Source organism: Echiichthys vipera (genome assembly GCF_963691815.1).
Source record: "Echiichthys vipera genome assembly, chromosome: 14".
In the NCBI taxonomy this organism is placed as follows: Eukaryota; Metazoa; Chordata; class Actinopteri; order Perciformes; family Trachinidae; genus Echiichthys; species Echiichthys vipera.
The window spans coordinates 14,277,605-14,299,631 of NC_139839.1; the positions used below are offsets into that span (position 1 = coordinate 14,277,605).

General features: G+C 41.4%; 3 protein-coding genes across 4 annotated transcripts; all 3 read left to right on the top strand.

The window, feature by feature from the left end:
- Window positions 1-309: 309 nt before the first annotated feature.
- On the top strand, window positions 310-3,795 carry timm10b (translocase of inner mitochondrial membrane 10 homolog B (yeast)). Its single transcript, XM_083926574.1, has 3 exons — window positions 310-498; window positions 587-682; window positions 2,275-3,795. The coding sequence occupies exons 1-3, from the start codon at window positions 469-471 to the stop codon at window positions 2,926-2,928; spliced, it is 780 nt and encodes a 259-aa protein (XP_083782700.1). The 5' UTR covers window positions 310-468; the 3' UTR covers window positions 2,929-3,795.
- Window positions 3,796-5,955: 2,160 nt separating this feature from the next.
- On the top strand, window positions 5,956-15,258 carry ilk (integrin-linked kinase). The gene is made up of 13 exons (XM_083926765.1): window positions 5,956-6,087; window positions 6,649-6,785; window positions 10,582-10,747; window positions 10,867-10,962; window positions 11,148-11,244; window positions 11,372-11,455; window positions 11,543-11,628; window positions 11,728-11,837; window positions 13,628-13,755; window positions 13,912-14,033; window positions 14,182-14,281; window positions 14,506-14,636; window positions 14,770-15,258. The coding sequence occupies exons 2-13, from the start codon at window positions 6,697-6,699 to the stop codon at window positions 14,917-14,919; spliced, it is 1,359 nt and encodes a 452-aa protein (XP_083782891.1). The 5' UTR covers window positions 5,956-6,087; window positions 6,649-6,696; the 3' UTR covers window positions 14,920-15,258.
- Window positions 15,259-16,210: 952 nt separating this feature from the next.
- smpd1 (sphingomyelin phosphodiesterase 1) lies at window positions 16,211-21,954 on the top strand. Of its 2 annotated transcripts, none has more exons than XM_083927104.1 (9): window positions 16,211-16,343; window positions 16,555-16,834; window positions 17,471-17,791; window positions 18,162-18,442; window positions 18,843-19,016; window positions 19,295-19,466; window positions 19,768-19,844; window positions 20,395-20,540; window positions 20,620-21,954. In XM_083927104.1, exons 2-9 carry the CDS (start codon window positions 16,616-16,618, stop codon window positions 21,036-21,038), a joined length of 1,809 nt encoding a protein of 602 aa, XP_083783230.1. In that variant the 5' UTR covers window positions 16,211-16,343; window positions 16,555-16,615; the 3' UTR covers window positions 21,039-21,954. The 2 variants fall into 2 exon arrangements, with proteins under 2 accessions (XP_083783230.1, XP_083783231.1); XM_083927105.1 differs by having other exon boundaries at window positions 16,235-16,343; window positions 16,559-16,834.
- The last annotated feature ends 73 nt before the right edge of the window (window positions 21,955-22,027 follow it).

Here is a 22,027-nt window from a genome sequence, read left to right on the forward strand (position 1 = left end):
AAAAGCAGTACTTTCATTCTGTACCCCTCAAAACACCCTGTGGGTGTATTTTTAAAAAACATATAGCTTAATAAGATTCTACATATTCAACCTTTAATAATATTTGAATTGTTGCACGTGTCTTTCAGGCAAAACTGAATAGACAGTCACTGTAATTCAACTCTAAGCACAATTAACACATTTAATTACAGGCCAACAGCGTTTAGGGTTGCAAACCGGAAATGGTGTTTTAATTTCTGCGGAGTGACGCTTCTCAAGGGCGGAGACGAACTTTGTTGCAAACATGGCAGCGCGCATGTGAATGTCATGCCATCTTAATCTATTCCCTGAATCGTTTCATATTCGGGTACTATTACTGATACGTTACAGCTGACGAAGGATCGGGGATACCATAACTTACGAACAATTCATTAGCTCTCGATGTTAGCATTTTTAGCTAACTTGTAGTGAATTTGAGACGGAATCACGATGGAGCCAGAGCAGCAACAACTGAGAAATGTAAGTCACGTTAATATGAACGTGTGTGTAACGTTTGTTTAATGTGCAAATGAACAGTTTAATAGCGAGTGTGTGTATCTCGTTGCAGCTGCGGGATTTCCTTCTGGTTTACAACCGCATGACTGAGATCTGCTTCCAGCGATGTAGCAGCAACTTCAACTACAGAAACCTCACCATGGACGAGGTAGGCTACTGGGAATCCCAAGATACATTAACTGCTATCCCTGTCCTTAGAACCTGGCAGAGCGTAATGTAGACGCATATGGCAAGCGGTCTAAAAATGTAACAGCTAGACTGGATATGCGTTGCATACTTTATATCTGTATTTCAGTTCTTCCTGGTCAAAAATAACATTTCAGATATCCACAACGTCATTCGGTACGTCATGCGTACTGGACTTTCTATTCTAGATGTTCACAATTACATTTAAGATATCTAGAATGAGCACTATGAATATTGAATATCTGCAATGTCATTCTTACTAGGAAAATAAAAATCACATTTCAGATATTTACAATCCAATTGTTACTAGTTATCATTTTAATTCCAGATATCCATAATGTGATTTTGACTTGTAAAAATGTCATTACAGATATTTACAACTGCAATTTTACTAGTAAGAATGACATTCCACATCCAGAGTGTTCATGTTTGATATCTAGGATGTAATTGGGGATAATCTAGAATTGAAAGCCCAATACACATGAATGGCAAAAGTGACGCCATTTGTACTAGTAAGAGTGATGTGTTGGATATATGAAAGGACATTTGCAGATAGGAAGAATGTCATTGTGGATATCTTTTGATTATCATTGTGACTAATAAGAACTCAATTTGGACTAAGAGAAATGGTATTATGGATATCTAAAATGTGTGATCTGATTGAATATTAAAACCACATGCCATAGGCGCATCAGTTAGGGTGATCATTCATGTCATGGCCTGGCTTGTAGTTGTCATTCTAATTCATCCCATAAGGTTGTTTTTTTTATTAGTATGAGGTCCAGGCTCTGTAGGTCAGTGACCTCGCTTTGTGCATTCACCAGATTACTGCCGTGAAGGTGGAAGCAAACTGTTGTGTAAAACATAATTTGTATACTGTCGTAAGATTGTCACTGATTGAAATGAGGGAACCTAATCCAACCCATGAAAAACAGCCCCAGACCGAAAGTATGACCCAATTTTCACCTGGCAGTAACATCCATTGTGAGTGATTGGATCACAAGCAGACAGCTTTAAGTACAGGTGATAACACTCTCAGGACGCATTTATCTCAATTCATTCATTAATTTCCTATATATCTTCACAATGAAAGTCCCCTGTTGTCCTGCGCTTTGAAATATTTTTTCATCAAGCAGCAAAATCAGGAAATGGGGCTACATCAGCAGTAGTTTAACACGACTCCTATACACCTGAGAGCGAACGTGATACGGTTAAATAAAGCAGAGAGCTGAACACAGACACTAAAAATGTCTTTCTTTGCTCTTTTGCACCGCAAGTAGACATTGTTATTTACATGTTCATATAATGCACCCGAAGATCCGAACATATTACACACACAAACTATCCGACCATTGGCACACAAACTGTAAGCAGCATCATAACACGTTTCTGTAATGATGTGAGAGTAATTACTGAAATTTACACTCAATAGTAACAAAATTAGTGTGTCATGAACACTTAATCTTTTTTTAAATAGTGCTTTTCAAACTTTGTTACAAAGTGCTTACTCTAGATATCCACTCATCACCTCTTTGATTGCTGTCGTCTGTTCAGGAGCGCTGCGTGGACAGCTGTGCGGGGAAGCTAATTCGCTCTAACCACCGCCTGATGGGCACTTATGTGCAGCTGATGCCTGGGATGGTGCAGCGCCGGATGGAGGAGATTGAGAGCAAGGCTGCTGAAAATGCCAAGGCAGCAGAGGCAGCCGCTTCTGCGTATGTGGAGCCTCCTGCCACAGAAGTCTTACCAGCCTCTCCAAACGCCATCACCTTATCACCACCTCCACAATTACCCCCGCTGTTGGATCAACCTTTAACGTCAATGACGATTGATGATGTCGGACCAGGGTTCCACGACTCAGTCTTAACGCCAACAGGATTAGATATCCCAGCTGTTTCCGAATCCACAAAAGAAGTCAAATTATCAGCTGGTTCCCCACTCACACCTGCAATTGAAACCGCAAATCTCTCAGTGCTTAATGAAGCAGGCAATGGACCATCTTTTACAGCAAGCTTTCCTCAGTCATCGATAGCTGGTTCCCAAATTGAGTCTGAGATCTCAGCGCCTGTGTTTACACCATCTAATCCAATGTCCTTATCATTAGATGTGCCTGCGTCAACACTAGCTGCACCTGCAGTGTCCAAATCCACAGAGAGCCCATCAGGCCAAGAGAGAGCCCCAGAGGTTCCCCCGCCATCAGGCCAGTAATGATGCCCAGTCTGGGTGTCTCAGGCAGTCAACTGTTAGCTATGTGGCCCTCACTCCTAAAACCAACAACTCACATCTGATGAGTTACTCATCACTGGCAGTACCAAATGTGATATTCTCTATATTGCTAAATACTGTAGATTGAAAAATGTTTAAATAACATCAAATTTTCAACAACTATTATTATATATAAGATCTCCATGTCATATAATCTTTTCAGGCTACAGTCTCTCAAATGTGAGCGTTCAAAGCAATTCTTGCCATTCTTGCATGCATCACAGTGATCCCCTCAAACTTATCAGAAATATATGAGAAATTAATATTGATGAGTTTCAACACCTGGCGGATTTATTTTACATTTTAGTGTCCCATACGCTTAATAGGAGCATTTTAAGATTACAAAAGAAAACTGTAAGAATGCCAGAAAGGTAAGAATTGCTTTAATGCTTTTTGTTTTCATATTGTAAATTAAATTCACTTTTTGTTTGACAATATTAGCAACTTGAAGACTTCATATTAGACTACTTGTGCAGGAATCACTGTTACTTGTTACTTTTTTGTTAATAAAAGAACAGAAAAAAACAGATTATGAAGTGTCAGAAATGTTGATAACAAAAATCCTCAGTGTAAGTGTAACAAGGAAGAAGTTGTTGTAACACTGAATATGAGTGTACGCATGTACAATATCAGTTGGGAAAGGATTTCAGTGATATTGCCAGCCAAGCTCCAAAAGGATCAATCTGCAGCTTGGATTGTGGAGGCCTGATCATGTTTGGACTTCAGTCTGGACTTTCAGCAACCCAAGGGGCTCAATCTGATGACACCCCTTGGACACACTCCTCATAATTGTTACGAAAGGTGACAGTGAATGCCTCAATGAGATAATATTCAATACAAAATTAAATAAAATAAAAACAAAAGACTATTCATGGCTGTTTTCATGTTATTCTTTATTTTGAATGCTTCTGGCAACCTCTTGTATTTGTTGATTGAAACATTAAAGGCCTGTCCTAACAGCAGTAAGTTTGGGAGTTTGTCACATGCTCTCAGTGTTGTGTGTGTGTGAGTCCAGTACATGATCTTCATCAAACATCATCACCTCTCTCTCCACTCCCATCATTTCCTGTCTTTGCACTAAACAGGCTATGTGCTCTATAGTCCAGTAGCAAAGCCATGAGAAGTCATCTTAAAACAGTATTTCCATGGGCTTTATTCCTCAACCTTAAGGTTAGTGACATTCTTCAGCATATAAATAGAAAATAGTTCGTTCAAGCCACTGATTTTCCAGTTTGGATAAAATGGGCGTGCCATAGTACAAACTTGTCAAAACATATACCAATTATATTTGAATAATTTGCTGATTAGCCTATATTAACTTTCACCTGATTGTTCTGGTTAGTAGGCCTTATATATTTGTCTCATTTCTTTCATAACAGATTTAAACTGCTTCTGTGAAAAATAAGTAAATGTTGGCAGATTTATCCTTGTTGGATCTCAAACTTTGATATTAGTATTGGCCTAAAAAAAAAAAAATCCTGCATCTGTCAAGCTTCAGTACAACATTAGCAGGCTTTTATCGCAGCAGATATTCTGACTGAGAACAGGTGTTACTAATAACATCATCAATGACTCTGTTCTAGTCAAGTCTCCCAATAAGTCTTGCCAGTGGGACAGTGAGCCAACATGCACAACGATAGCACCCTGAAACTGAAGTAGCGAAATGGCATTCAGATGAATCCATTGATTTTATTACTTAGCCGACTATACATTTCTTATTTTCCTCCTATGTTCCTTCTATGCGGAAATGTCTTGTATCTCATTTTAATCAACATTTATTACTGATAAAACATAAAGGCCAACCATTAAATCAGCCATTCTGATACAACCGCTGGTATGTAATGATAGATATTTATATTGGTATCTCTATGTTGGTATCAGTATACATATTGGCCCATAAGCAGCAAGAAATTATACGGTATGTTTACGGTCTGACCCAGTGTTACCAAAGTTTGGCCACCAGAGAGCACTGACAAGTTTCTTTTTCAACAGTAAAAGTTCCTAATCAGTGCATATACAGTAGGTCTTAGTCACTGAAGACGTTCTGACATGTCACAGTGAATGCACAGGTGTAAATAATATAAAAGGCAAACGTAAAAATGTCTAAATGTAATATGTTTGATGTCACACACACACACACACACACACAATACATTTATTTGAATGTCACTTTTCAAAACAGATGTTACAAAGTGCTTCACAAGACAATACAAAAACAAAGAGATAATATTAAGAATAATAACTTTATTTATATAGCAGATTTAAAAACAAAAGTTTACAAAGTGCTTTGACAGACAGCAAAGGTAAAAGCACAGAAATCCATACACACATACATATATACACATCAACAATGCAAGATAAATGATAGAACGCTTTTAACGAACAGTACAAATAACAAATAATTGTTAAAATAATGAATTAAAATAGAAATGAACTCATAAGGTAAAAAGACAGTAGACAGACAATAAATAAATGAATATGATATATAATAATATATTTTAATATATATATATATATATATATATATATATATATATATATAATAAGCAAAAGTGACAAAGTAAATTATTTAAACAAACTATAGCAAATAACAGTAATAGTATAATCAGCAAACAGTCAAACAAACCAACAGCAACAAATATATAAACATCAATATATGGGTTTTGCTTCCCTGGTGGCCGTATTGTCATCATTAGGTTGCTTTTTTACGCCCATAAATGTGGAAAAAAATATAGCTCATATAGAGGGAAGCGACAAATTACAGTTACAGATGAATGATTAATACATGTAATTATTTTTTAAAAGGCCTCCTACATCCCCCCCCGCCCACGCGCTTGACCTCTGTCTCGTGTAGTTATGCCGCTGGATGTGGCTCCGCCGCATTGCCTCCAGCAGGGGGCGCTGTAGTGCCAGTGTCCCGGGACATGGGCTGCCAGTAGCAGAGCTCCACTTTAACTTCTCACCAGTAGCCCACATCAACTCGGAGGAGCGGGGCGTGGACTCAGACCAGACCGACGTTTCTCCGCTCTTACGTTGGAGGAGACGGCCGACTTTTTTGGGGGAAAAAAAGAAACTGACAAGAAATCCATCGATTCGCAGCTGGTAAGACTTTTTAAACGTCTTTGCATGTTTGGTGGTTTTGTTTCAATTGTGTGTGGGGGCGTTTTGTTGTGGATGTCCAACTTCACTTTGACTTTTCAACAATAGATTTCCAATAGGCCAGCCCATCCGATTTCCGAGAAGGATAGAGCCAAGGGGGAATGTGGGAATGTACAGCTATTTAAGTACCTTATGGTTTCATTTCGATGGACTCGGAGGGACTGTTTGTGTGTCTTTGTGCAGCAGAAAGTGTAAAATGTTGCTTTTTACATTCACTGTATTGACTTAAAGATTTATCAACGATTAAAATGAATATTAAGGAATACACTGATACCTTAACAGACAAAATGTAAAGTACAGCCATGCTTTGGACACACAGTCACACTTGAGGGGTAACACACACAGTGAGTGAGTGACAGTGAGTGATGTCTGTTTACCTGCCTATATTAGTCCCCTGGAAGATGTGCAGTGCATGGCAAAAATCATTTGTACACACCTTTTATATTTACGTTGTATGTTTGGGAGCCAAAAAAAAGAATAAAAGGTTGTCTCCTATACAACAAGTCTTTTGCAGGCTACATGTTCCCTGATCCCAAAAGAGATTGAAAGAGAATGGATGACATCTTCACACAGTGTCGAGAAGGGAACTCTGTGGCCGTCCGTCTGTGGTTGGACAACACAGAGAATGACCTCAACTTGGGGTAAGCGGATGTATATATATATATCTATATATATATATATATACATACATATATGTAATCGACTTACTCAAGTACATAATGCTTTGAAAATGACCGCCTTTATCTTCTGTCAGATGTTAGAGTGTAAATGTAAAGTCTGTGCAATGATAAAACCAAGTATTGTCTTCTAATGAATGGAGTTGACTTTAATAGCAAACGTACCACATTTGGTATGGTGGTTGAGTGATTTTGTGTGTGTGTGTGTGTGTGTGTGTGTGTGTGTGTATACAAAGCAAACCCTGGCACATTAGAGGTGGTCAAATAGTTTCCATATTGTGCTCTCCCTGCTTCTCCACACACTGCTGAACGTCACCCAGCTTTGGTAACTCCAGTCTAATATTTTCCCCCCTTTTCCCCTTGGATGTCTCTCCTCCTTATGATGTCATCCCTCAAAAATTGTGTGTGTATGAAAGCAGAGGGTGATTTGTGGAGGTTGTGCGGTGACGTGAATGACTCAGATAACCTATATATATACTGTATATTATAACCTAAAACAAATCCTATGCCAACTGAGTGTAAAGCACATACATTTAGTTGATTTACAGAAAATGAATCAATAGAATAGAGAAGGGTGCCTTTATTGGCACTGCACATTGTACAACAGAATTGACTGTGCAGCTCCCGCAATGGTACATTGTCATTTCACCAAGCACAGACACATATATTCACCTGCCATACAAATAAATCATGTATAACGCAAAACCCAACAAAGGCATGCCCTGTCTCACAATGTTAATGCAGTGTGAATTGTCCCAGTCGGGAACACATTTTTCTGATTATTCTGACACCACATGAATGCAGCACGAATGCTCGGAAAATCGGGCTTTTAGTTTGTCCATAATCCTTCTGACAGATAAACAAACAAACAAACAGGGAAACCCAGCCGAAAAAATAACCTCCTTGTCAGAGTTAGTAAAAAAGAAAGAAGTACGAGAAAAATAAAAACGACTATTTGAAGCCACACCCTATAATCACATAGATAAATTAATTTAAAATATAATAATGGTCACAATTTGATGCCCTTTTAATTTTTTACAGATATAGTGAGCCCTTCTGCCTGTTTACATCATTTCCTTGCAGAGCTGGAAGACCTCACTGCTAAAGACCTTGGTTATCTCATTCTTGGGCCAGGCCATATATGTGCAGTTTGTTGACGTTGACTTTGAGGGCTGCAGAGCTGCTAGCCAACCACGCAACAGCCAAGGCCATTTCCTCTGTTCAACTCCATACAGGGCCAGGCCCTTCGCTGACAGAGCTTCTCGGGCAGCTAGCTGCAGACCCACATAAACATCTGAGAGACCAGTCATTATGCCGGAGGCCTGCTTTTGCTGTTAATCTGAAGAGCCTCAATGTGTGTGTTTGTGTGTGTGTGTGTGTGTGTGTGTGTGTGTGTGTGTGTGTGTGCGTGTGTGTGTGTGTGTGTGTGTGTGTGTGTGTGTGTGTGTGTGTGTGTGTGTGTGTGTGTGTGTGTGTGTGTGTGTGTGTGTGTGTGTGTGTGTGTGTGTGTGTGTGTGTGTGTGTGTGTGTGTGTGTGTGTGTATATGTGTGTGTTTGTGTGTGAAGAAGTCGTTTTTTTCTCCTTCAGAATATCCAATTATGTGTAAGTAATAAGTGTTACGATGTGGGTGGAAAAAATGTCTTTTTCTCCTCATTTTTGATGCATAAAGTAGCTGGAGAGTCATCCCACTGAGACAAACATTAAATGCCATTTCAGATCTCCCCTGGGAGCTGTGTGTGTGTGTGTGTGCTTTAGCAAATGACACAGGAAGACACAGGAAAAACAGAGGGAGACTCACAGAGAATGTGTAGCTGAGGATTCCACTGTGTATTTTCCGCTCTGTCATTCCAGCGTTTTTTTTCTTTTTTTACCCGTTACTTTTAATAGCACACAGGGTTGGTCAGACTATGAACTGTCTGTCTACAACGCTGCATCAGAATTGACAGAGAATGTGACTAACTGCTATTTCACTTTAGTGTGAGCTAGTACCACAGCTATTTCCTACAGGCTATACAAGCCCTCTTGAGGTTTTATTGTCAAACAGAGTGTAGAGTTTGTGGCTTTACAGGGAGTTGTGAGAATCCCCAGCAGCTGTGTCGGGGTCAGCTAATGTAAAGGAGTCGCTTGGGTTAAAGGGGGCCAGTCGCACATAGGTGATAGCTTGGCTCCTTGTAGACTGCAGCAGTGCTGTGTACGCTGTCTGTGTCTTTGCATATGTTAGCAGGCATTCCAGCTTGCCCAGACATATTTATCACTAGGTCAGTCATCAGATGGGTAAAGGCTGCCGGCAGCACAAGGAAGCATGTGCTTCAGTCTAAATAAAGATCGGTAGGTAGTGGGTTTGAGAACCTGTGTGGCTCTTCGTCAAATAGAGAATCTAACAGATAGTTTTTTGTTGCGTAATTTGCTCAAAAAGAGGACATTTCATTCTCATTTTAAGGCTCATATTTGTATTTGCCGTTTCTACTAGAAACATATTTAAATGCTTTAATGCTAATAAAGCACATTATTTTTCTCATACTGGCTAAATATAGCTGTATTCATTCTCTGTCTAGTCCGGGGTTACCGGCTGTACAGTGCAGGTATAAAGCCTGACATCATTCTCGTCTCCTTCTGTTATCTATTTTACAACCACTGCATTTGGAGCATAGCGCAGCCCAAGAGAATTTTGATTGGTTTAAAGAAATGCAAGAAACCCAGAGAATTTGTTTTCCCTATACAAGACTTGGATCGGTTCGCAGCCAAGTGTGAAACGGCTGGATTGCTTACTCCAGGTAGGGAATGAATCCTTACCCCAAGTGAAGGAGTTCAAGTACCTCGGGATAATGTTTTCACGAGTGAGGGGACGATGGAGCGTGAGTTTGGCCGGAGAATCGGAGCAGCAGGGGCGGTATTGCAGTCGCTCTACCACACCGGAGACGAAGAGAGAACTGAGCCAGAAGGCAAAGCTCACGATCTACCGGTTAATCTTCGTTCCTACACTTACCTATGGTCATGAAAACTGGGTCATGACTGAAAGAACAAGGTCACGGGTACAAGCGGCCGAAATGGGTTTTCTCAAGAGGGTGGCTGGAGTCTCCCTTAGAGATAGGGTGAGAAGTTCAGCCATCCGTGAGGAACTCGGAGTAGAGCCGCTGCTCCTTTGCATTGAAAGGAGCCAGTTGCCTGGGCGCCTCCCTAGGGAGGTGTTCCAGGCATGTCCAGCTGGGAGGAGGCCTCGGGGAAGACCCAGGACTAGGTGGAGAGATTATATCTCCACACTGGCCTGGAAACGCCTCGGGATCCCCCACTTAGAGCTGGTTAATGTGGCCTGGGAAAGGGAAGTTTGGGGTCCCCTGCTAGAGTTGCTGACCCCGCGACCCGACCCCGGATAAGCAGTTGAAGATGAGTGAGTGAGTATACAAGAATTTTAGCTGGTGCAACCAGACCCTTCTTCAGCACCGACAGAGCGCTGTGGAGACAGGTCTGGGTTTGTTTGAAACGCTCAGTCTCTTTATGCCCACCTTCCCAAAAAAAGCACACTCTCTTCTGATTGGTCAGTGTGTGCAGACTGTGTTGTGTCTGTGTGGACTGGGTTTTTTAATACATTCCCAGTATTTATATAGCACCTGAACCTGCTTTATAATTTAAAAAAAAGACATGGGAATCTTACTTTTAAAATGTTCATCATCACCTCTTAAAGATTGACAGGCCAATTAATTTCCTGTATAATTTGTCCTTATTTTGCTCTTCATTCTCTCAATGTGTCTTGTGTTTTAGTGATGACCATGGCTTCAGCCCCCTCCACTGGGCATGCAGGGAAGGGAGGAGCGGAGTTGTTGACATGCTCATCATGAGAGGTGCTCGTATTAATGTGATGAACCGTGGAGATGATACCCCATTACATCTTGCCGCCAGTCATGGACATAGAGACATTGTGGCAAAGGTAATGGAAACACTGTGGTTACAACTGTACCATTCACGCCATGCTCACTCTGTCTGAGAGGGGCGAAAACTAGCTTTTGCAGCTCCATTTTACCACTCTTTTTTATCCCGACATGCCAGCTTATCCAGTGCAAAGCTGACCCAAATACAGTCAATGAGCATGGGAACACACCACTCCACTACGCCTGCTTCTGGGGGCAAGACGAAGTGGCAGAGGTACAGTACAATACACCAACACACACCAAGAGACTTCTTTTAGCACTGTGTGGTGGCTGAAAAGGCCCTCTTCTGGGGAGAAACAGACACAACAGTTGTTTTTTTTGTCAGTGTCTTTGCTTTTAATCCAAAACCTATGCTTAAAATCTGAAGTGTTCATAACATTGGACAACCCTCTTTTTTAGGACTTGGTGACCAGTGGTGCCCAGGTGTGTGTATGTAACCGGTATGGACAGACACCTCTGGACAAGGGCAAGCCTCACCTAAGACAGCTGCTTCAAGGTCAGGTCATTTATGGGCTATTTAACACTAATATCCAATACGTTTTTTTCTAGGAAAAGTAAATCATTATATTGGTAAAATAAAAAAATGTATCATTGATGTATTGTATTTTACTTATTGCATGTAGAAAAGGCAGAGAAAATGGGCCAGAGTTTGACCAAAGTCCCCTATAAGGAAACATTCTGGAAGGGCACCATGCGAACACGACCTCGTAAGTGACATTAACTCCATCAAAAGAAAGAAATCATCGTATCAAATCATGATGTTTGTTTGATTATTGTGTATTGGCTCTTTTTAGGTAATGGTACCCTAAACAAGCAGGCTGGTATTGATTATAAGCAGCTTTCTCTCCTGGCAAAGATCAATGAAAACCAGTCTGGAGAGGTCAGTTGCACTGTTTAATACTGTGCCAGTCTTTTTTTAATTTATTTTCAGCTCCCTACAGTAGTTGTTTTATGGACTTTAATGGTGCTTTGCCTGCAGTTATGGCAGGGTCGGTGGCAAGGGGATGAGATTGTAGTGAAGGTGCTTCAGGTGAGAGACTGGACCACCAGGAAGAGCAGAGACTTCAATGAGGAGCATCCGAAACTCAGGTAATTTACATTTCCATTTTCTAACAATGAATAAGTAATAGTGGTGTTTTTTGTTAGCTCATCATAACAGTATTTCTTGGCCTGTCTTGAATAGAGATAGCAGGGTTTAAGTAGGGTTAATGGGCATCACAAGGTCACATGCTGCCAATCTGCTTGCATAAACCGAGGCTAATACATTTGCTTCTGCTGTTTAAGTCTCTTCAGAGCCTGTTTGTCTGAGCCATACACAGTCTATGAGCATTTGGATTGACATATCCTGGTAAACATAGTGCTAATTTGAGGATGGATGTGATTTATTGATGGCATTTGAGGTCGAAATTTGGGTTCTAATGCATTGTTCTTGTGCAAGAAGGATAACTGTTTTGAATGTTAGAGGTCAAGAAAATGGTTTGTGGGTGGTTTTGTGATGAAGCAGTTGTTGACAGCCGTGTCCTGTGTGCTTTCTACAATGTGAAAAACAAATCCCACATACCTCCTTCCCTCACGGTCAACATGAAACCCATTATAACATGGGATTAAATCAATCAATCATAGATATTTATCCTTATTTAGGATCCTGATGTGTAAACGGATGTTAATGTGTCTGTTTGTATATTAGGCTCTTAGTGGCTTTTGCTCCATATTATTGCAAATAGTTGTGCCTTTTGGTATGTTGAAGTATGTACAGATCATTTCAAGACAAGTCACACAGGCATGTTCGGACAGGTTCAGCGAGGCCCCCCAAGAGGACCTCTACATTCAGTGAATCACTGCTGACGCAATTATGGCAGCATTATGTGCTTATTTTAAAGGAACAACTCTCAAGCAAGTGTCACATGTATTTCCACAGAAATAAATCACAGAACTAGAAGGGCACTCGGAGAGCGCAGACCTCTGCCAGGGTGTGCTTTATCTCACGATGTTGGTACAGTGTGAATTTTCACAGCCGGGAACTCATTTTTCAGATTCTTCTGAAACCACATTGGTGCAGCACAAACGCCCGGTCTCGAAATGTTAAGGAAATTAAAGAATAATTTGTGCATCCGCCCAGTGATTCGGATCCACTCCTAAATGTATGGGTTCTTCCTTGACCCATGCTGCACTCCTCCGCTAAGTTTCTTGAAAATTGGGCCAGTAGTTTCTCCTGTTATCCTACTGACAGACAGACAAACACACAAAGCTGAAAACATATCCTCTTTGGCGAATGTAATCAAATGTCATAATGCTCAGCAGTGTAAATCAAACTAGCAAAACATTCCACAAAAGAAAGCATTTTCAAATAGTGTCTAAATTGGCCACGCATAATAAGAACCCACCAACTTCAGAGCCTCATTAAGTGACAGAAAAAACAACACAAAAAAGCCTTAATAGGACAGAAATGGAGAAACCTTTGAGCAGGCCAGTTCAAAGAAGGGACCCCCGGCAGGAAGGCTGTGTGTGGAATTGCAAGAACATGACAGCATCTGTCTTTCATGTTGGCTTCAGTTCTTTCCCTTTTTCAAGAATTGAAGCACTTATAAAGTACTTTGGAAAAGTGTGACAGTAATTGCACAAATGAAAGAGCTTCAGCTTAACTATAAAGGGACACAGATGATACAAATGTGGTGCATGGGTTCTTTAAGAGTTTTATTCATGCAGAACAAGCTTTTAGGGCATTTCTTTTTTCTTGTTTTTTAAATTAGGTTAGGTAACATTTGAGAAGTTGTTAATGCCTGATCATCTGAGAAAAACCTCCACGTTCTAAGAATATAGACAGTAATCATGTACTTGAAACATTTGCACAAACTTTCTCTCTCTGTCTCTCTCCATAGGATCTTTTCTCACCCAAACATTCTGCCCGTTCTTGGGGCCTGTCAGTCACCTCCATCCCCTCACCCCATCATCATTACCCACTACATGCCATATGGATCCCTCTTTAACATACTGCACCAGGGCACTAGTAAGTAATTTGTGTTTATGTACGTGTATAAACTTGAAGTGTATTCCAGCACCAAAGCACTATGATAGAGGATTATTACCATAGATGGAGCACATCGCACACTCATCCTCACGTCACCACCATCACTTTTTCACACCATGTCTTCTTCTTCCTCAGCTCTGGTGGTCGACCAAAGCCAAGCGGTGAAGTTTGCGTTGGACATTGCCAGTGGCATGGCTTTCGTCCACACCTTGGAACCGATGGTTTCACGCCTTTACCTCAACAGTAAGCATGTCATGGTAAGACCGACTGACAAATAAGCAACCAGAATTATAAACCAAAAGATTTTACTCTGTTCCTCCCGCTACACTAACCCACAATTAAGATGATCCTGTGACCCGTTGACTAGCCAGAGATGTGATGAGTAACAAGCTGGTTCATTTGCAGATCGATGAGGACATGACAGCCAGATTAAGCATGGCAGATGCTAAATTCTCCTTCCAGTGTCCTGGTCGTATGTACTCTCCAGCATGGATGGCCCCTGAAGGTATTTTCCCCCTTTGTTTTCTTCTTCTTTGCTCTCCTCTTTTTAGCCTAATTCCCCCTCCCATAATGCCTCCTCAGACTTTATGAGTCATTTAGTAAGGAACATACTGTATCATTTAGTCCCACTGGTGTGTTGCCTGTGTTACAGAATAAAAACAAAACACAAAAAAAGCCTATGAGTTACCCCGTTGTGTTTACGGCTCTCCCTGTCCTTCTTGTTCTCAGCCCTGCAGAAGAGGCCTGAAGACATCAACAGGAGATCTGCTGACATGTGGAGCTTTGCGGTGTTACTGTGGGAGCTGGTTACCAGAGAGGTCCCTTTTGCGGACCTTTCACACATGGAGATAGGCATGAAGGTAAAGTAAAGTAAAGTAGGGGGCAGTATTTATCTACCCACAGGCTTGTACTGTAAGTTCACATCCACATCTCTGTTTCACACGGAAATGCCGCAACAAACACCACTTCTAACCTTGTACCCCCATTCCTCAGGTGGCTCTCGAAGGTCTTCGGCCAACCATTCCACCAGGAATTTCCCCTCATATCTGTAAGCTAATGAGGCTCTGCATGAACGAAGACCCAGCCAAGAGACCCAAGTTTGACATGATCGTCCCCATCCTGGAGAAGATGCAAGACAAGTGAATGCCTTCACAGCCATCTGTTACTATGTTTGTTTGTTTTTTTATCATCAAACCACTCTGTATCTTCACTTCATTCATGTATCTGCTAAGCCACTGTAAATAATATCAGAGACCACTTTAGTTTACACAAGTCAAACAATTCAAGTGTTATATTGCTTTTCTTGCATTATTTAAATTTGAGGTATAAATGTTCATTAGCCTATGTGCTCTTTTAATATGACTGAAACATGTTCACTGAAATATTGGCAAACGTTTTAATCCAGTGTGGATTACATTCAGTGATGAAACAGATCCAAAGAAATGTGTATAGAAACAATGCTTTTGTGCACATTAGCCAATATCAATGCAATAAAATGTTTTATATTTATGACCAATCCTTGGTCTTTTGTTCATTTTTTTTTTTTTTGTTAAAACCACAAAAGTTTTCAGACGAAGGTTGCGGCTCTCTTCAGGTTAATAAGAGTTTGTCATGGAGCTAAGTCTGTTATTAGTTCAGTTGTCGTCCACACTCAGCAAAGTGTCTCCACTGATGAAGGCCACAAGATGGAGCTCAAAGCTCCAGAAAACCTGCAGTAAATGGACCCTGTGATTAGAATATGTTTTGTCAAACTTATGTTCAAGTGGATCTTCAAGCTCAGCCCAGAGGCTATGGCTGCAGATTTGGCAAGAACATATAATGGAAAAGCTTTTTAGGATGCATTCCCCGTTTTTAATGCAGGGTCAGAGTCAACATTGTATAACAGCAAATTAAGTATGGGGGCGCAGAGCTGATTTGTGCAGGGACATTTCCTGCAAGGGGTCATGTGTGAATGTGAGCAGGGGTCAATATTATTCCTCTCTGTACAACTGATTTCCCACCTTATGACCTAGTAACATCTCAGAGTGACTGCAAGCAGGAACATTACAGGGACAAGCACTGTTGTACCGTCCCTTCCCCATCCATCTCGGCATTGCCAGGGCAAACGTGGAAACGTGCAAGGCAGCAATGTTCCTGAATGTTGCTGCATATGTGAATAGCTGAGGGGGAATATGTGATAGGGTGTACTTTGGGTTTATGATGGGATCTTATAGTAGGATAAATAGTTTCAGCATTAAATTAGTTGCCGCTGTGAATTTGCATGCTGGTCAAAATGTGAGTTGTAGTCTGAATGATCGGAATCAAAACTGGTGACCAAAACAGCTGCAGGAGACGCAGAGGGAAAAGTCCGCCACGTGATTAATCAGCTGACGTTCCGTGCCTCTCACAAGACCGTGCATAGAGAAACTCACATCATAACAAGCGGTGCTGCCGACCGACGAGCACACTGCAGCAGCGCCTCGTTGTCGACCTTGTTTCGGTACTATTTGTGGAAGTGGAAGCGGGACTCTCCTGGCCCAGCCTAGCCTGTGTCCTTCGCTTACGGGGAAGACGACGACGAAAGTTCGGTATGTACCTTTTTATCTGAGGGAACTACAGTGGCAAACGAGTAGCTAGCTTTGTTAGCAGGCGGCTGCCGGTTTTGTGTCAAACTGTCCCCCCTTCAAGTGTGTCTGTGGGTGTGTATGAGTCATTTATTCTCAACTTGAAGTGTAAAATGACACTAAGTCACCGCTAAGTGTTACTTCCTTGACGCTTCTCGCTTTTTGTTCATGTCAGTCAGAGGCTGCCAACAAACAGGTTCTCCTTCTCCGAAGCACATCTGCTGGCAATCAACACAATGAGGCTCCCCACGCTGCTGTCCAACTTCGGGCTGATAACATGCACTCTGGTTGTAATGTTGACGCTGTTTGGCTCCTGTAATCCAGCACCGACCTCAGAGCAGTCGAGGCTGGTGTTCATAGAGCGACTTAGCCGCCCAGGGGTCGGCTTTAACTGGAGAAACGTCACCTGTCCATTGTGCAAAGCTCTCTTCGCCGTCCTTGATATCGCCCTGCTGGTAACGTTTGAACTTTCTGCTGCACCTCACTCACCTCTAAACCCACGTTGAACCCTGATTTTAATGTGACTGACTTATACAGGGGTTATTCAAGTTTGCAAGCAAATGTGGCATGTGACACCAAGGTCCCCATATGGAGAAGGTCCAATTCTTGTTCTGCCCTTTTTAAAAAACACATTTCTTCTACTTCTCCTTCTTATTTTATATCTCCTAGTATTTAGAGCTGATTAAGCACAAAAAACATCCGCAAGACATCTTGATGATGTGGTCTCTTTGTTGACCTCCAGTGCTCCTGTTGTCCAATAGCTACAGCTGTTGACCTCCCAAAAGCAGGCTTTCTAAACTGGCCATCTTTTTTTTTTTTTACTCAAATCAAATAGTGTGTAAATATTACACTTGAATGCTGCAGCCATCCAAAAGTGTCACTTGTGCATAATGTCAAGTGTTATTGTGGTTTAGTAATTTTGAGTTTTAGATTCAGCATGACTTCAGCTTTGCTCGTTTTTCAGGAAGTTTGTGGTTTTGACATTTGTCAGTGAAGCATCATGTCTAAAGACCTCTCAGGTTAATCTTTACATTGAATTGCATTTTTACCCCTCTAATCTCATCCTGCTCTGCATTTGTTACCTCTCCCAGAGTGATGCAAATGAAGAGCGAGTGGCTCGTGCAGTAGGTGAGGCATGTATCCGTCTCCATCTGGCTGATGAGCAAGTGTGTCGACAAATAACAGAGTTGTTCAGGGATGACATAATCCGGGCTCTGCAGCAGTCCCTCCTGTGGCCCTCTGAAGCGTGTGCTGTGCTGGTGGGCCCTTCGTGTGGCAAATTTGACCTCTATGCCTCCTGGAACATCACCCTGCCAACGATTCCTAAGCCCCCTGTTACACCACCCTCTCCTCCCAAACCCGGTTCTCCACAGAGCAAGGTCCTGTTTCTAACTGACATCCACTGGGACCAGGTGAGTGTCGTTGAGAGATTAGCCAAAACAGACTTGAACTGAAACATTACCACACAGCAAATTCTGGTACACCGTTTTATACTAGCAAATTTTTTACATGTGATAACATGCTAGATTTTTGTAGACCCTCAAAGTTTGTCTATCACAATGTGTGCATTAAATTCAGTTTAATATCGATAGTGAAAAGTATAAATTCAAGCACCACAATCTACCCTCCAACATACGAGCTCAAGTTACTGATTTACTTGAAAGTAAAGTTGCAGTTTTCCCAGGAAATTTGGAATGACTAACCAGAAATCGGTAGGGTGATTTTGGTCACCTGACTTGGCTCAAACCCTACTATTAAAAAATGAATCTTCTCCACTGACAGGAGTATGTGGCCGGCAGCGCCGCAGACTGCAAGTATCCTCTGTGTTGTCGTAAAGACTCTGGCTCTCCCAGCTGGAGGCGGCGGGTGGCTGGGTACTGGGGAACCTACAGTAAGTGTGACCTGCCTCTTTGGACGGTGGAGAACCTCCTGGAAAATGCAGCCAGAGACGGACCCTGGGACTGGGTCTACTGGACGGGAGACATACCAGCTCACAATGTTTGGTCTCAGACCAGGAAACAGCAGCTGTCGGAGCTTACAGTCATCTCCAGGCTCATCCACAAGTAATTTTTCTTTGGGATTATTTTTTGTTTTTTTCTATTTATTGAAACATAATTTCTTCTTTCAAACCCTTACTTAGTGTATGCAACACTACAGATACATTTACCACTTACCAAGCCAACATCAAAGAACTAGAGGAAAACCAACTGTTATGTCACCTCTGTGCCTCGCCCAAAAAGTGGCACTTGAACACACCACAAAGGCTACAGACCTTTTTTAACCAGGTTGCTGGTGATTGACAGCTGCTTTTGGAATAAAGCAGTTTCTCTATTTTAACCTCAAATTGGCTTTGTACTCTGAATCAGAACATGTTGAAAGTATTTGTGCTGATTGTTCATGCGTTGCCTGGAATTGATCCAAACAACCACTGACCCATGCTCCATCCTCCTATCTTCTGTCCAGACACCTCGGACCCAATGTGACAGTTTACCCTGCTATAGGGAACCATGAGAGTACGCCAGTGAACAGCTTCCCTCCACCCTTTGTTCATGGCAACAGATCATGTGCCTGGCTTTACGATACAATGGCAGAGGAATGGGCACCGTGGTTACCAGAGCAGGCTTTGAAGACTTTGAGGTTCATATTTTTATTAGATCTAAATGTTTATTATGTGTTGACGTTGTTGTGCATGTCAGACTACCCTGCAGATAAGATGTAAGTGCTGTCGTTAAATATAAAGTAGCATAAAGCAAAGGGTTTGTTTTTAGATCATAAACTGTGTTTTTATGTTTGTTCTTGCAGTTTCACTTTGGTTGAAGTGGTCACATTTTTTTTAGTATATTGTTCCCTATAAAGAGGGTTTGAATTTGACTTTCTGAGTCCTCCAGCTAAGTCTTTGGATCATGTGATTTCAGATACGGAGGATTCTACACAGTGGAGATTCAGCCTGGTCTTAGGGTGGTCTCTCTCAACATGAACTTTTGTGCTCGAGAAAACTACTGGCTGATGGTGAACTCCACAGATCCTGCTAACCAGCTGCAGTGGCTGGTCCATATTCTCCAGACCAGCGAGGACAAAGGAGAGAAAGTGAGTAGAGCAGCAAAAACAAAAGATCATGGAAGACGCTGCAACACTTTGGTCACTAAACATTGTAAAGCTGATAGAAAACTTTAGTGTGTGTCTTTTTTGGTTGTTGTTTTTTTTCTAATGAGGCTCGGGTCCATTTCCCACTTTAGTGACGTGCTTCACATTAAATGTGGATAATGACTATATGGCTTTCTCATTTTACTTCCCTGTAGTCACTAGTACTGAGCATGCGTTTGCAATAAAACCTTCTTTTTTTGGTATAATATTTTTCTATGTGGTGTAATTTTCTCCTTTTATTTAGGTCCACATCATAGGTCACATCCCACCTGGCCTGTGTCTTGGCAGCTGGAGCTGGAACTACTATCACATTATCAACAGGTAGCTACATTGATCGTTTCAACCTAAAGATGCAGTTACAAAAGTCTTATTTGCATCTTTTTGTTACTTGCTGTTGTCACTGAGGAGAGGACACGGTGTCCTGAACACTCAGCAATGATTTCTTGTTAATGTACAATTTGACTTTCTATAACAGTTTAAGACCAAGATACATGATTCAGGACATGCATTTCCCCAATGTCAGTTTATAACATCTGCCTATTGTAGCTGCCATCCACTTAAATGTAATGCCAGTAAACGGTATGGTATATCAAACCAGAGTATCGAAAGTCTGAGGCTCTTGGGAGAATTATCAGATGTGAAGATGATTATGGTCAAATAAACATGTGGTTGACTTTACGAGCAACCCTTTTTTCACTTCCTCTTTTTTTTGCATGGCTTAGTCAGACATCCTGTGTGGTTTTGTGGGTCTGCTTTAGTTAATGAATATGCAAGATTTATTGTTTTTGTTTTCTACTGTGGTCAATTAAGAGAGATGAAGTTGTAGAGGTGTATCTTTCTTGTCCAACAGCCATTTATTTATTTATTCCAGATATGAAAGTACAGTTACTGGACAGTTTTTTGGTCATACACACCTGGATGAGTTCCAAATGTTTTATGATGAGGCAACCATGACCCGCCCGTTGGGAGTGGCATTCATCGCTCCCAGTGTCACTACTTATGTTAATCTTAACCCAGGTGAGTTTATAAACTAGTTGAGTGATCTCCCCAACATTCCGGAAACAACAAATGGCTAAAACAATGTTTATCTTTCCAGGTTTCCGCGTCTACTATGTGGATGGGAATTATCAAGGCAGCTCTCGGCTGGTGCTTGACCATGAAACCTACATCCTCAACCTCACGGAGGTGAACCACAGTCCAGCAGTGCCAAGCGTCCCAGAGCAGAACCCCAAATGGACACTGCTGTATCGTGCCACCGAGGCCTATGGTCTGACCAGTCTGTTCCCTTCTGATTACGACGGGATGATGCGAACCTTTATCAGTGATGACCGGGTCTTCCAGAAGTTCTGGTACTTAAGATTTAAAGGACATGTCTCAGAGCCCTGCAAAGAGACATGCAAAACGTCAATGCTCTGCCTTCTGCGAAGTGGGCGGTACGACGAGCTGGAGCAGTGCGACCTCCTCAACGGTTTTGGAGGAAACTTGGCCCGTTCTGCCAGAAAAACCCTCTGTTGACCGGAGGAAGGACTGAATATTTGGGTGAGGAAAAAGCAATATGACCAAATATGAAGTGGAGCTGAAAAGTGTTTTTCCTGTTAGTGGCTGATCAACTAGGATGGTTGTTTGTTTGTATGACAACAAAGTCACTTGAGCCTTTACTGATAAGTATCAGTCTGTATCTTGATACAGTTGATGTGGATTTCCTGAATCTGACATTTGTCTGAAGAGTCTGCCTTGTGTAATAGGTCATGTTTTTACAAAGACCTCCAACTGATTGATTGTTAAAGAATGTTGGTTTGTCAACTGCTGTTTTTCAATGCCAATTCTTTTTGTAATTGTCCTGAATGGTGTTCTGTTTACTTGAAATGAAGCTTTAGGTGATGCTATTGTATTTGGTGCCTTTTTTGAATCAGGAAAAAGTCTTAAACGCACAGTAAAATGATGCTCAATGCTGATGTCCTGGAGGATTATCAGGAGGATGGGCTTCATAGCATCCCAAGGATACATTTCATTTTCTTCAAATACTTTATTGTAAATTGTGACACATAGCAGGAAGAAAGCATTAAAATTCATCTGTCCTTTTGCGTTTACATTGTAAAGCCAATCAAGAAGCCACTTTTATTGTGGTGGATTAATTGATTTTAGCTATCTCAGTGGTTTCACTCAATCATTTTGACTTCCTTTGTCAGCACCTCTTGTTGGGTCTTAGGCCAGTAAAGTTTTAACTTTTTTTGCAGCACCATCTGCCTCAGCAAAGACAAACCTATAGAAGTTACAGTATTTCTCATTGAGGTTTACTTCTGTCTGCACTTTAGTTCTTTGTTGACTAGTTAACATGTTTGATAGGCTCAACGTGTGACAAGCTTTCAAGGCTCTCAGCTCTTGGTTCACCCGGGATGTAGCATGACAAGTTATGCAACTTGTAAATTGAGCAGTGATTTAAAGAGATTGTATAAATTATGAATAAAAGAAGTTATCTGATACTCATGTCTACTTGTTCTGTT

Excerpts from the sequence above, each read along its gene's own strand:
- timm10b (XM_083926574.1), top strand. The coding sequence starts at position 469 with ATGGAGCCAGAGCAGCAACAACTGAGAAAT. Across the intron at positions 499-586 it reads AGCAGCAACAACTGAGAAAT|CTGCGGGATTTCCTTCTGGT; the intron begins GTAAGTCACGTT and ends ATCTCGTTGCAG. Across the intron at positions 683-2,274 it reads GAAACCTCACCATGGACGAG|GAGCGCTGCGTGGACAGCTG; the intron begins GTAGGCTACTGG and ends TCGTCTGTTCAG.
- smpd1 (XM_083927104.1), top strand. The coding sequence starts at position 16,616 with ATGAGGCTCCCCACGCTGCTGTCCAACTTCGGGCTGATAACATGCACT. Across the intron at positions 18,443-18,842 it reads ATCTCCAGGCTCATCCACAA|ACACCTCGGACCCAATGTGA; the intron begins GTAATTTTTCTT and ends TCTTCTGTCCAG. Across the intron at positions 19,845-20,394 it reads TACTATCACATTATCAACAG|ATATGAAAGTACAGTTACTG; the intron begins GTAGCTACATTG and ends TATTTATTCCAG.
- ilk (XM_083926765.1), top strand. The coding sequence starts at position 6,697 with ATGGATGACATCTTCACACAGTGTCGAGAAGGGAACTCTGTGGCCGTC. Across the intron at positions 10,963-11,147 it reads GGCAAGACGAAGTGGCAGAG|GACTTGGTGACCAGTGGTGC; the intron begins GTACAGTACAAT and ends CCTCTTTTTTAG. Across the intron at positions 14,034-14,181 it reads TCAACAGTAAGCATGTCATG|ATCGATGAGGACATGACAGC; the intron begins GTAAGACCGACT and ends GTTCATTTGCAG.